This window comes from Bos indicus, chromosome 6 (assembly GCF_029378745.1).
Source record: "Bos indicus isolate NIAB-ARS_2022 breed Sahiwal x Tharparkar chromosome 6, NIAB-ARS_B.indTharparkar_mat_pri_1.0, whole genome shotgun sequence".
Lineage (NCBI taxonomy): Eukaryota > Metazoa > Chordata > Mammalia > Artiodactyla > Bovidae > Bos > Bos indicus.
Window position 1 is genome coordinate 37,343,051 of NC_091765.1, and position 14,654 is coordinate 37,357,704.

The 14,654-nt window shown below is 37.1% G+C and overlaps 1 protein-coding gene across 2 annotated transcripts in view; it reads right to left on the minus strand.

Moving 5' to 3' along the window:
* Nucleotides 1-1,604: 1,604 nt before the first annotated feature.
* Nucleotides 1,605-14,654, minus strand: part of PKD2 (polycystin 2, transient receptor potential cation channel) — a 58,718-nt gene continuing 45,668 nt past the window's right edge. The window contains exons 10-15 of one of the 2 annotated variants that reach the window (XM_070791190.1): nt 11,651-11,749; nt 9,112-9,233; nt 8,741-8,858; nt 7,252-7,412; nt 4,150-4,297; nt 1,605-3,810 (exon numbers count right to left, since the gene is read on the minus strand). In XM_070791190.1, coding sequence (XP_070647291.1) covers nt 3,574-3,810; nt 4,150-4,297; nt 7,252-7,412; nt 8,741-8,858; nt 9,112-9,233; nt 11,651-11,749 — 885 coding nt within the window. In that variant the 3' untranslated portion in view covers nt 1,605-3,573. Of the gene's footprint in view, nt 3,811-4,149; nt 4,298-7,251; nt 7,416-8,740; nt 8,859-9,111; nt 9,234-11,650; nt 11,750-14,654 lie in introns of both variants that reach the window. The other variant, XM_019962488.2, reaches the window with a different exon arrangement.

The window sequence follows — 14,654 nt, forward strand, 5'->3', positions numbered from 1 at the left end:
ATTTATATGGAAAAATAACTGTTGATGAAAATAGCCTAGTTGATAAAATGAGGGCCAAAGAGGAGAATATACATGAAAACCTTAGCACATATGAAGGAAGACACACTACAAACTCAATAATAAAAATTACTGTACAGGAACATTCATAGATCAGTTTAAAGGATTAAAAGATAGACACATGTATATTAACATGACCTGAAATATATCAGTGATGCCATGAAATAATGAGGAAAAGGACTTATTTAATAGCGTGTTGACAAACTGGCTCAATTATATGGTAAAAAATTCCTATGCACCTTATGCAAAGTTACTCTTTAAGATTTATTAAATGTGAAAATAAAACTATAAGTTTAATAAGTTTGTGACCTTACAAAGGTCTCTTTAAAATCCCCAAACACAATAAAGCAAAAAAAAAATTTTTTGATGGATATCACTACATGTAGTGATAAGTAACTTCCCTGGTGGCTTAGATGGTAAACAATCTGCCTGAGTGCAGGAGACCTGGGTTTGATCCCTGGGTTGGGAAGATCTCTTGAAAAAGGGAATGACAACCCACTCCAGTATTCTTGCCTGGAGAATTCCATGGACAAGGAGCCTGGTGGGCTACAGTCTATGGGATTACAAAGAGTTGGACACGACTGAGCAACTAACAAATAAGTAACAAGTATCACTACATGAAAACTAAGGAAACCTCAAAACAATTATTAGTCAGATGAGAGATATTAAGAGTCCAAAACCAATAAAGGATTAATAATTAAGCCACATTGAGGAACTTATGCTAATCAACAAAAAAGATCATGACTCAGTGGAAAAATGGGTACCGAAAAAAACACACCTGTTTCCTGTTAGATCAAAGTCTACTATTTTAAAGATGTGAACAGGCAATTTACAAAAAGGGAAATCCAAATGTTGAACAACTATATAAGGCAGTGTTCAGTCTTACTAAAATCAGAGAAATGCCAAATAGAATAAGACCTTATTTCAAAACCATTCCATTACAAAGATTTTGGGAAGCTGGACGGTATCAATGCTGGTAAGGGTGTGGGTAGAACTGGTCCTTTGATGCATGTAGTGAAATTGTACGGAGAAGGAAATGGCAACCCACTCCACTGTTCTTGCCTGGAGAATCCCAGGGACAGAGGAGCCTGCTGGGTGCCGTCTATGGGGTCGCACAGAGTCAGACACGACTGACGCGACTTAGCAGCAGCAGCAGTGAAATTGTAGATGGCTGCATTTATTCTGGAGAGCAACCTGACAGTCCTGGGTAAAATTAAATATGTGCCAGGGACTCAACAGTCCAACTCTTTTCATGTACCCACTGAGGAAAGAATGAAAAGTCAGCAAGGGAATTATGAACAAAGATTTTGAAACAGCAGAAATATTGGAGCCAATCAGAATGGTTAAGTACAATGTGGTGGCTGTACACTAGGAAATACTATGTAATCATTAGAATAATTTACTAGAGGTACATCCTACAGAAAAAGTAATGTGTCCATTGTTTTTGAACATAAAAAGATACCTTTTTCAAGGTTTGAGCTTTTACTGTTAGTCTCATAACAGAAAACAAATCACCCAACTGCTTCTACTAAGAAACAGACCAACTCTTATATCTGCTATTACATCAAGTCTTTATTAAGAAGTAAAGTGCTCAGTATTACACATTAATGAAATTCCCAATTATTGAGACTTACATATGTAACAGTTTCTTAATGGTACCAATATAAAGAGGAAGATGATAGGGGAGGGACGAGGTGGGAATTCTTCATGACTAAAGAAGAAAAAAATGTAACATATGGGTAAAAAGAAAGAACTCTGCAAATTTTTACAGGTGAAATGAAAACACATAATAATAGTAAGTATCATAAAAAGACTTTCTAGTGACCATAACTGGTATATGGCACATGGTCAATACACATGGATACCACATAATAGCTGCACTTCAAATTGAAGCTTGTTTACATGTAACAACATGGTACACATACATAAATACGTACACCCAATATCCCTGGAATGCAAATTTTAGTACCTAATAATAAAGAACTTTATTAAAAAAAAATATTCAAAAGAAAGCAAAGATGGAGACGAGCGATAAGAAATAACTGTTAAAGAAATGCAATCTGTATCGCATCTGTAGAAGACAGCTTAAAAAGGTTTTTTTGCTCATGTTTTCTTTGAAAATTTGACTGACAAAGTCTACCAGTTAAATAAGCAACTATGTGAACTTAAGCTATAGTATGAGAAACAGGTCTCTCTGCTATTCTCCAAGTGAGAATTATTCACCAGTGCATTCTCTCTTGCTTGTCTCATTAGCTCTCAAAAGGTCAGCATACATAACAGTTTTGAAAAATAAGATTTTTAGTTTTTGTTAAGAAATAGATTTCTTCCCCATAAATTTGGTGAGCCCCTCTCTTAATGAAAAAAGAGGCGATAAAAACCCCTGCAAACTCAAACTTTGGCTGATAGCTTCTGATGATGGTTGAACTTTCAATAACCAAAACTCTTTTTCATTAAAATGAATCCCACTTAGGTTATAAATTCTAATTTTGAAATGCAGGATCAAGAGTATTTGAGTTCTGTATTCTTAAAACAGTCTAAAACTCAAGTCTTAGTTTTATAATATTTTATACGAATTTCCAAATTTCTTAATATTTCGTTTAAAATGAACGTATTTGCTGAATCAAAACTTTTGATACATCCTAAAAATTTTAGTAAGTTTATCTTCCTACATTAGTTGCAAGTAAGTTCAGCCACATGAGCAAAAGACTATACAGATAAATCTTTATACTAAACTAATTTTAAGGAAAATATCAAATTTAGTGATTTGGCTCTTTCCAATTCTCCTATGTTATTGTGAGAAATGACATTTAACTCACAATTGATCTTTGATGGTTTCATGCAGCTCATTTCAAATGAGAGTGAAAATAGTGTAAAAAGTAAGTGAAATGGTTAGTCCCACAGGCATTAGATATAAAATAACAAAAAAACATAGTGTTCAACATTTATCATAACCATTCATACAAATTCTAGCATAATGACTACATACCCATTCTATGGTTTGGGATTCTTTTCCAATTCATCTTTTAGAAAAGTGTACCCCAGGAAGGTAGTTAAAATAGAAGCCTCCTTTCTTAAAAGAAAGCTATGCATTAAGCCTATGAGCTAAGCCTGAGTGGAAAGGAATGCCCCTATTTTCCTTCACACACTTAGCAAAAATGACAATACTGATTTTCGTGATTGGAAATAAAACTCAGAAGCCTTTTGACAGTTCTAGCTTTAAAAGGCTACTTCATTGTCAACTGAGGAGACTCAGTCATGGTAACAAGTGGGCACACCACTCAATATACTTTACAAAGAATTTTTTATGTACTCAATATTTACATCTGAATTCCTTATATGAGAAAAAGAGACATCTTCTTTGATCATGGGCAAAGTTTATCTAAAATAAATTAAAGTGCAGAAGAATTAATGATTGGTCACAAAGACCAGCATCATATGGTGGTCAGGGCACATAAATAGTGTACTTGTTATGGCAACTCAGAACAGGCACCTTCTCACCTATTAAGAACACATGTCCTACACATGAATATTGGCACTCCCGTTTCCACCTCCACCTTCCATTCCTTCTGTAGACTGGGAGGAAGAAGGGCGAGAGCTCCTGGGGCGTGGCTGACCATTTAGTCCTAAGGGTGTGCCTAAACCATGACTTATTTGGGAAGCTGCATCATCAGACTCCCAGCGTTCCAACTCTTCTCGCACAAGCCGTTCCATTTGTTCCCTGTGGATTTCATTGTCACGACCCAGCCTTTCATCCTAATGAAGGAAAAAGAAAACAAGGTGTTGAGGTGGACTGATGTATATTCGTGAATTTAGGAATTGCCTTCGGAAATCTGGGGATCAATAATCCCACTTAGGTAAGGCTAGAACAATACCAGTCTCAACAACAATTCTCAGAATCACTGGAGCAATTTTTTTTTTGAGGGCAGTATCATCAGTGTGAAGAGTATTAAGAAAGCAACAGCTCTGGATTACCATTTTATCTGCACTGATTTGCATGTATGGGGAAAACATCCTCTTAGATTAAGGGTTACTTAAACTATGACCTTGATATTTTATAAAATCAGGGTGTTTCTGTTTCAGATGACCACTAACCTCAGCCACTCCATCCAGCAGCCTTCCCAGCACCTCCCTTCTTTTCAGTTTGGCCCGCTCCATGATCTCAAGCTTCACTATCACAGCATCAATCTTGGACACAATGCTGCCGATGGAGTGCTCCATTCGGTCCACTCGTCTCACTAGGCTGTAGGAAACCACAGTTGAGAGGGACAAAAACATCTTGTGTTGTTGACTTTTCAGCCCAGTTGTCTTAACAAATGGAAATGCTAAGATTTTTTCCTTAAACAATATTATAATTTAAAACACTTTCTAAATAGTCTAGAACTTTAGAGATTTTTCATACATTGCTGGTAGGAACGCCAATTGGCACAGTTCTTTTGCGAGTCAAGATTTTATCAGAAGTATGTCTACCATAAAAGTTATGCCTATCTATCTTTCAGATATTCCATTTTTTTTTAACTTTTTATTTTATATTGGGGGAACTGCCAATGTTGGAGAAAAGGGTTCGATCCCTGGGTCTGGAAGATCCCCTAGAGAAGGAAATGGCAACCCACTTCAGTATTCTTGCCTGGGAAATCCCATGGACGGAGGAGCCTGGTGGGTTATAGTCCATGGGATCACAAAAAAAGTCCAATACGACTTAGCGACTAAACAACAATAGGCAATTAACAATGTTGTGATAGTTTCAGGTGAACAGCAAAGGGATTCAGCCATACATATACATGTATCTATTCTCCCTGAAACTCTCTTCCCATCCAGGCTGTCCTTTGAGAAGTTTTAAAGGAAATAAGTATATGTGTAATTTTTGACTACAAGGATATTCTCTGGGGTTCTGCTTAGTAATAGTAGGTCATTAAAATTGTTAAAAATTAATAGAAGATTGCTTAAATATATTATTGTTTCTGTACACAATAAAATTCGAAGACACCAGAAATTATACTGTGACAGAATGTTTCATGCAATAGAATGATGTTTACATTCTAATCATGAAATAGAATGACATTATTTATAATGTAAATAAAGCAGTTAGAAAACAGTATGCTCACTTATGATCCCATTTTTTTGAATAAACACAGTGTTATATAAATACTTTTAAAAAAGGAGACAAAACTTTTGGAATGGTAGCATGAGGGCCCTGGAGGACCTCTCCCCATTGAAACAACCATAACTGTTGAAAATTATTAATTTTTAAAAAATTTCTGGAAATTTTCTTAAGGGCATACAATAAGAAGCTTTTTTTTTTTTTTTTTTAGTAATATCTGAACTACAATCTGCTCTCTCTCTCCTGCTCCCTAGCTCTGTGTGACAGAGATCTTCTAGGGGCATATGCGTGCTCACTCAGTCGTGTCCAACTCTTTATGACCCCATGGACTGTAATCCACCAAGCTCCTCTGTCCATGGAATTTTCCAGGCAAGAATACTGGAGTGGGTTGCCATGCCTTCCTCCAGGGGATTTTCCTGACTCAGGGATTGAACTTGTGTCTTCTGCATCTCCTGAATCAGCAAAGGGATTCTTTACCACCTCCAGGGGTGGGTCAGCAAAGAACACTCAGCCCTCTCCTGTCAGCTCCTACTGGAGGGCTATACTTATTTCCCAGAAAGGGTCAGGCTGTCAGTATTTCTCATCCTTGTACCTCCACCTCCAAATCTACACTGCAGAGACTCTAATTCAGACAAGAATGGCTCAAGAGATGAGATTCTTTTCTTCCACTCAACTTCCAGCTGGAGGGTAGATTTTTCCATGCCCGGAAACACCGAAGGCTCATGCCTTATTCATGAAACAGGGGTGTCACTGTGAGAGAAATGGCCCACTAGCTCTGGAACAGTGACACCAAGGTTTTGCCTGGAAGGACAGTCAGGCCACAGAACAGAGCTCCAAAGCTTCCCTAAGTGAACTGGCTTTATTTGGAACAAACTTTGCAGAAATTCAAGCCTAAAAGTGTTCTTGAAAACAATGGAGATTGTGGTGATAAGCAGTTAAGAGGAGGCTGGTCACTTCATGAGATCATCAAGTTAAACCATTTACCAGCTAGTTTACCAGAGAGAACCAGGAGAGAGAAGTCAGCCAAAGACTGGCTTCAAAAACTCCCCCTGAGAAGGCACCTGAATTTCACTGGATCAGAGTGTGGAGCAATTTGTATCCCAAGGCACTGATGAAAATCACAGACCAATCAGCCAACAATTATGAGAACTGAAGAGGCAGATGCAGTATCAACAGAGGCAGAAGGCTTAACAGAGAGCCCAGGGGAAGACCTGCAAGTCCTGTCTCCCCAGGATAACTGTGTGCGTGGTCTGGGCTGTGACCTCTGAGAAGTGACACTGGAGGTTCACAATGTGGGGGAAACAGACGTCACTAAAAAACAAATACACAAATGACAACAAAAACAAGCTCTGAGGGGAAGGGGAATTTGTAAGTATTTATAATATTGTTTAACATCTCCGGTTTTCAAAAAAAAATTATGAGACACACAAAGAAACATGAAAATGTGACCCAAACACAGTGGGGAGAAAAGCAGGCAACAGAAACTGCCTTTGAGAGGGCCCAGATAGACTCAGTAGACAAAACAGTCCACATAGCTCTTATAAATATATCCAAAGAGCTAAACTAAGTCATGTAGAAAAATAAAAAATAAAGGGCAGTGTGATGACACCACCTCATCAAATAGAAAATATCAATCAAGGAAGAAGAGAAATTGTTAAAAGGAACTAAATAGAAATTCTGGAGTTGGAAAGAATAAGAAATGAAATAAAAAATTCCTATAATAAACAAATTACTTTCATAAAGAGAAAAGAACACCAATAATATTTATTAAAAAGAACTGACAATTAGTTATGGAAAAGACCAAAATGAGAGAGGTGGGAAAAGCTAGTTAGTGTCATTTTGACTCTTGTCAACTCAAGTGAATGAGTGAGTGAAAGTTGCTCAGTTGTGTCTGACTCTTTGTGACCCCACAGACAATACAGTCCATGGAATTCTCCAGGCCAGAATACTGGAGTGTGTAGCCATGCCCTCCTCCAGAGGATCTTCCTAACCCAGGGATCAAACCCAGGTATCCCACATTGCAGGTAGATTCTTTACCAGCTAAGCCACATGGGAAGCCCCTTGTCAACTCGAATTATCATTTCCTCAATACTTACACTTGAAACTCTTCATAAGAAACCCCACTGGAGATGCTGCCCCTCCTTCTGGAGCTATGCCCACTGTCGTCGTCATCTTCCTCTTCAGAGTCATCCAAGCTTCGAGGGAAACTTCGGCTGCTCATGGGTCGTGGTAAAGAGCTGTGATCCAAGTCCAGGTCCTCCTGAAGAACACGGGATCACTGAGTGACGGGCGGGAACCCCAGGGCTCCACAGAAGCTTCATGGAGGACCGGGACAAACGGGAAAGGGGTGTGTGCCATTCACCTAGGATTCCTGTGAGGTTAACACCAGACTGTGATCCTCACACTTTTCAGTTTCATGTATTGGCAAATGTTCAAAATAGATTTTAATGACCAGCAAGAAGTTGCTAACTCCTTGTCTGGACAAGAAAGAACAGTGAAAATACAGAAAAGCAGAGAAAAAAGTAAATGAAGAAATATGTTTTCACCTTTTCATAAAAGTGAACATGTGTAATAGCTACGAAGTAAGGAAGGATACCATCTCAGAGTAAGAATTTTGACTAAATACAGCCATGTGAAAATATTATTCATTGTCTTCTTGCTCATATTTCACTATGACTGGTGAAGTTTTTCCACTTATGGGCATTGTCTTGTGGAGCAGCATTTCAAAACCACTGTTCTATACTGTCTCCTCATAGGAACTAACTTTTGTGTAACATTCATTTGCATTCTCTGTATTTCAATTAGCATGGATTTTCTGGGGTTTGTTTAACTATTTTTAAAGTTAATGTTAAAACTTTAAATTATTTTTTCTGATTATAAAAGCTCATGTAAGCTTATTTTTAACAGTTTCATAGTAAATATTCAAATGGAAGGCAGTGGTTAGTTTTATTTCATTATACACGATAAATTAAGAACAACTAAATTTATGTCTTCTGAGAAATCTTTTTTCCCCATTCTCATGGACACTGTGAAGTATATAACTACTCAAAGTCTTCCTCAAATGGGTTACTAGAAAGCTTAGGGCTAAATCTGCTGCTCAATCTTATTAGGCATGACAGGGAGCTCAACCTGGTGCTCTGTGACAGCCTAGACGGGTGGGATGTGGGTAGCAGGAGCGAGGTTCAGGAAGGAGAGGGTATATGCATGCTTATGGCTGATTCATGTTTCTGTACAGCAGAAACCAACATTATAAAGTAATTATCATCCAATTAAAAATAAATTAAAAAATAAAAATAAAAAAAGTATATTTTTTTGTGAAGTGCGTTTTTTAGTTTCATTCAGGTTTGCCTTTATATCTCAGTTTTGTTCTGCTTCACTCTATTTTTCTACATTTATGCAAACAATACATTTCAATATATTATGGTGTTATATATCCTTTTTGGAGTAGGCAGGGTACTACTACATCAATGGAAAGACAGAGGGAAAGAGAGAGAGACACATATGCTCCCAATAACCCACTACTTAATAAGCTGTTTGAAATATTGCAGGTGTTGAACCAATCATGTTCTCCTAAACCAGACCCACCCTCTCTTTTTCCAAGTCGTCTCGCATCTGCTGGTGCTCATGTTCAGTCAGTTCCTGGTCTCCATCCTGGTCATATTTTGTGAATATTGCCTCAATCTCTGCATCAGTATGGCCTTTCCTGAAATTAGGGAGAGGTTACAGATGAACTCATCCATGCACACGATCCATCCCAAACACAGACACACTGACATGGGGGAGGAAAGGAGAAACTGCTGAGTCAGGGCCGTCCTCCTCTTAGAATACATTCCAGAAAGACACTCACCTTTGAAACAAACGTGTCTCTATGAGCACTCGAGCTAGAAGGAGACTTAGCACTAAGGATTTATCTTTACATAAGGACTTTCCCAGCACGGGCAAATTGAGATTCTTACCCTTTGAGATCTTGCCGAAGTTCATCAAAGTTTAACTTGCCTCCCCCTTGCCGCAGACTCTCTGAAATGTCATCCACAGTATTTTTCTTCAGTTTTAGTTTGATCAAGGCTTTATGGTAACCCTGCCGGAAAGAAAGACTGTTTTAGTTTATCCTCCTTTTTCGTTTGTTCTGCCTTTCAATTACAGTGGTAACTACTGTAAACTCAGTGACCAGAACAGTATCTCACACAAATGGACCACAAAACAGGTGCGGGTGGGATGACTGACAAATGCATCCCGAGTTTTCCATGACGCTCGTGTGGGAGGAGTCAGGTCTTTCAGTAAATGAAGAAGAACTAGGAATCTTTTGGTTTGTATTCAAGTTTAGTGTACAGGACGAAAGTCAGTACATTCCTCAGCTGTCTGCCTCAGAGTATGTAGGAATGTGCAATATTTCTTAAGAAAACTAAGAAACCTGAGTCATAGATTAATTATTTTCTATATTATCTTACAGTTGATAATTTCCTTTCATGAGTGTACAAACACTTCAATGACAAGGAGATGAGGATTTTTCACTATACACCGCAGTCCTTGCTATACACAACAGCGCGGGGCTGTACGAGACAGTACAACTGTGTAAAGCAATATTAACTAATCAAAAGGAAAAATTATGACTGTTTTGTGACCTTTGAAATTTTTGTTAAAACATTAAAAACTCCCTCGGTGTAGGCTACAAATCTATGAGGAAATTTAAAAAAGAGTAAAATGATTATGTTAGTACACTGACATTTTAAACAATAGAAACATTGAAGTTTTATTTCTTTGTAAAAAACTTATTCAGAGTACTCCAAACAATCATTGCCTTCTTCTTGTTACTATACAGCATACACTATTAAGTGAGCATCTTTTCTACGTCTTGATGAGTTATAACCCTTTCTTAACCTGGATCAGCTTCCAATATCTTATCCCTTGCACTTCCGAAGTCGTGAAATATCTCTGAGAGTCCCTTTAATGTGAAATTAGTTGCCAGCATCAAGACATCTTCATCCTATTTGTCACAATCTCTTTCTTCATTTATGTTGATAAACATGCCTTCACTAGTCCTTCTGGCTGCTCTCAAGCTCTTGAGAGGTAGCAGTGTCAACACTCCCATGGCCAGCTATGTATTTCTTCTAAAAATCCAATGTTTTTAATTTCACTTCCAGTGTTATCATTCTTTGTTTCTTTGCTGTACTTTCTTCTTTGCTGGCCTATTCTCTCCTTTAATTATGCATATTTGTAAAATGTCACATGGGTTTATCACTGGGAGATAAGGAGGCAATATGACTGTAAACTTTGTGCATAAACTGAATAGCAGATGCTCAGGGACCAACCTTTGACTCTGAAAGAAGTGACATTATGAGTCACTGATGATGAGGCACATTTGTTATTTATGTAATGACTTAGCTGGTAGTGAAGTTTGTCCTTCCTGCTATTATTCACAGTTAACATGCTATGATAACTGAAATATACCCTGATAACTGAAACTGAAATTTGTACTGTATGCGACTTCTCAGTCAGTATACTGCAATAACTGAAATTTGAACTGTGCTGAAAGGCTGGTGTTATTTAACTGAAATCACTGAAATTGTGCACATCATACCCAAAGAGCAAAGTAAAGACTGCTTGTAATTACCCTGGGGATTTGCTGGAATATAATCAACTGTTATGTAAAATTCAGGATAACACAAATGTTAGGTCTTATCCAGGGGTCTTTGTTTTACAAAGCGGAAGCTCTCTGTTTCAACATGATTCACAGACAACATTGTCCTGTGGTTTGAACCAAACAGAAAAATATTATGGTCAAGGAACCACTGTATCCAGCAGGATGATGACTGGCAACAAGCTGTGTACTTCAGATGTAGTTATTTGTTGTTGCTAAGTTTTATACTTCAAATCAAGTAAAGAAGTCACATGGAGAAGAACAAAGTTGCCCAGCTTTCCTGTCCTGCCCTTCCATTTAACAATTAAACACTTCCTGAGAAGGTACATAGGTGAAAGTTCTCAGGACCTTAGGCTGTGGACTTGATCCAAGGACTTCTTCCTTTGACTATATTTTAAAACTTCCCTGGAAGGTCAAGGGTAAAGTGTGAACAACAAAATATTTGCCTCTAAAACTTTTCTTTTTTAAAAAATCAAAATTAAGATAGAAGGGGAAATGTCTTTATATAATCTTCTCTTCCCGTTTATTCTGAACTCTGGATCTAAAAGTGAGAGCTGACTAGAGAAGGTGTCAAAATAAATAAAGAGGATGAACCCAGCAGCTAAGCTGTTAAGAGGCAAGAGATTATTGAGAATTCAATTCTAGGGCATTAAAGGATTCCCAGAATTTAAATCCAAGATAGCAGTGTATCTATCCCTATTTCCAACATAGAGAACATGCAACTTATTCCTGGAACAAACCACCTACTCTTTATTTTAAATGGTGTCAGTGGATCATGTTGATCTGGCAATCTGGCTGAAACAACGTTTATTTCATGTAGAAAATAAAATGATTCTGAGAATTAGGGCTTGTCATACCTTTCTGATAAGATCCGAGAGTTCCATCTCAGCTTTCTGCTGGGCCAAATCAGATTTAACTTCAGAGTAAGTATCATTGATGATGGCCAAAAACATATTCTGTTTGTAAATCAAAGAAATTTAGAGATTAAAGAAGAAACCTAAATATATTTTGTAAACATCAATCTAAAATTTGACACATTTGACCTTTTTTTAAAAACAATCTGTTTCAAGAAGTCATCAATTAATAGTTTTGCTACCAAATTCTTTGGGAAAATTAGTTTTTCCTTTGTTATGGCAAATAAAAATGCAATATATATTCTTACTTACAAATGCAATATTTTTCAAAAAGAGACAAGAATGAAATACAATAAAATATTAATGTATTTACCTAGGAATGGTGGGGTATTTTATTACTTTTGCTTATCTATGTTCTGTACATTTTTCACTTGACATAAATTATTAGAGGTGTAGAACTCTAAATAGGTTCTCAAATTTCAGTAGTCAAGCCAGACAAGTGGAGTCTATGCTTATTTCAAATACTGTTATAATAGTTGAGGTTTGCAGAACATATTTTAAGCAGTTAAAAAGACCTCCACAAATAGAAAGATGGTAGGCCTAGCAGAAAAGATAAGTCAAGAAAAGCTCAGTGGAAAAGACACAGACTTTGAAGGCAAGCAAACTTGGGTTTCTACCTTGGCACTGCCAAGACTATATTCATTCTTCCATTCTTCATTCTAAAATTTATTTGTTTTTGCATTTATAAAATGGGAGAAATAGTAGTATCTCCACTACAGATCTGTGGTAAGGATTAATAAGCTCATCTATGTAAAGGACTTAGGACAGAATTAACAGATGGCAGGTGTTCCATTATTTACAGCTATTATTATCATTCAGTAGTGGTTAGTCCATTTTCCTGACTTTTCTCTCCCCCACTATCATGACTTGCATTTCCAATGCCTGTTTCCAGTGGATTTTCTCAAAGTATCACACCTAACTGATAAGGTCCTTCTTTAATGTGTTCTTCCTTTGGTTTTCCTTTTTAGCATGTAACTATGGTTTGTGACTATACAGTGGTGTATTATGTCTGTTTTCCATACAAGCCCACAGAATCGTCGGAAGAGAGGGGTTGGTATCTATTTTCCTTACTACTTGCATTCCCAGTACCCAGTATATTGCCTGAAATGTGGTGGCTCCATAAATATTTATTGATGACTGATGGAGAAACAAATCAGAGCTCCATTATTTTAATGAGCTACTAAATCTCTATGAATTAAGGAGGAATATCATTTAGGATTCTGTATCAGAAATGAGAACAGAATATAAAATACACAGAAGTTTGTGGCTTAATGCTCAATAATAAGGGCAGACAGCTGCAGTCAGTGGACTGTAACCCACCTTCATTCTTCCCACACAGGCATCTAATGTTTTATGTCTCTTTTCCAAATGATCAATAACTAATGCCTGCAAATGTCAGTTGAAATGGATTATAGTGTGCGTCTTCTGAAGAGATTTTAAAAAATGGAAAGTGGCTAGAATGGTTCTTGAAGGTGTGGGGAGAGGAAGTTCATGGCCTTTCCATTCTGTGTCACTTGATTGAGGGGCGGACTTTGAATAGGAGGTCTTTCCTTGTTGATGGAGGGGCTTTTGCTCCAGCTCACACCACTGTGGTTTCTTAAGTGAGGGCAATAGATTAACACTTGGCAGTCATCTCAGAATGGTGATCAGCCCTGCCCTTGGCTTGCCATTTACAGGGAATAAAAAAAAAAGACTGGTATTGACAGTAGCCTCCCCTCTCTCTGGAGGGTACAGGGAGAACAATTCCTTTTTGTGAAGTAGTACAAATAAATATCTCAGTATAAAGACAAAAACTAAGAGCTTTTCATGTTCCAGGCATTGATCTGATAAAATGACTGAACAATTTAGGAGGCACTGCCTGTTAGAAGCCAACATTCAAATATGTCCGCATTTGAGCATTTCCAATTGCCATGATCATGTCTCTCTCTGGTAGACTGATGTACAGAGAAAACTTAGTGGCCTGAAGTCAACTAAAGGGTCTGCCGCAGAACTCTTAATTCCTGACTTCTGTTCTCTTAGCAGAGACTCTGGGATTCAGATGCTTCAGAATTCAAAATATTACTAATGTAAGAGAGTGACAAAGGCTTACTCTTCTATTTTTTTCTTTGATATATGACAGGAAACAGAAACTTTTAAGGGGCTTAAGTTTAAAACTAATCATGATATGTACAGACAGCAAGATGTAAGTGCTATTCCTGATTCCTTCAGTCCAATTAAAGTACATCTAATTTTCAATCAGTAAACACCATATACTTGACCACTAAATACCTGGACCAACTCTGGAGCTCCTCAACTGAATTAATGAACTTTATACAAAGGATCTTTACAAAAATCAATTAAAAATGGAAACATTGTTTTTTCTTAAGATATAGTTAATATAAGGAAAATCTTAAGTGATAGTGTTTAAAATGAAAAATACCCACAGCCCAGGTTAAGCTAACTTAATACTTAGTGGAGTGGACAAATAAATGTTTAAATGCTAAGATGAAGAACAAAATGCTGTTCAAAAACACTTAATTAAAGGCCAAAATGCTAAAAACCTGAATTTGTACCAAACCAAGAGAATAAGAGGAATATTTTTGAAAATAAAATTTAAAACAACTTCCATTCATTGTGAGATTTAGTTTTAAATTAAAATTTGAAATATTCTTTGCATGCAGTCTCTAGGTATATGAAACATGAATAAGTTAAAACAACCTATCTTGACCTCCACAAGCAACAATTCACTCAAAGGTCACTCCTGGTACCCTGCATCTGGCTTGCTCTGTCATTTTCTATTTTTAAAAAAGAAAAGAAGAAGGAGAGAAATGAAGAGTCATGCAAGCAAGTGATCATGAAAGTGCTGACATTTGTGTTTAAAAAAAAAAAGTGTGTAAGCATATTCTACTTCTTAGGCAAAGCACTATTTTAGGTAACTATAAATCTGCACTTGATTTACTTTTTTTTA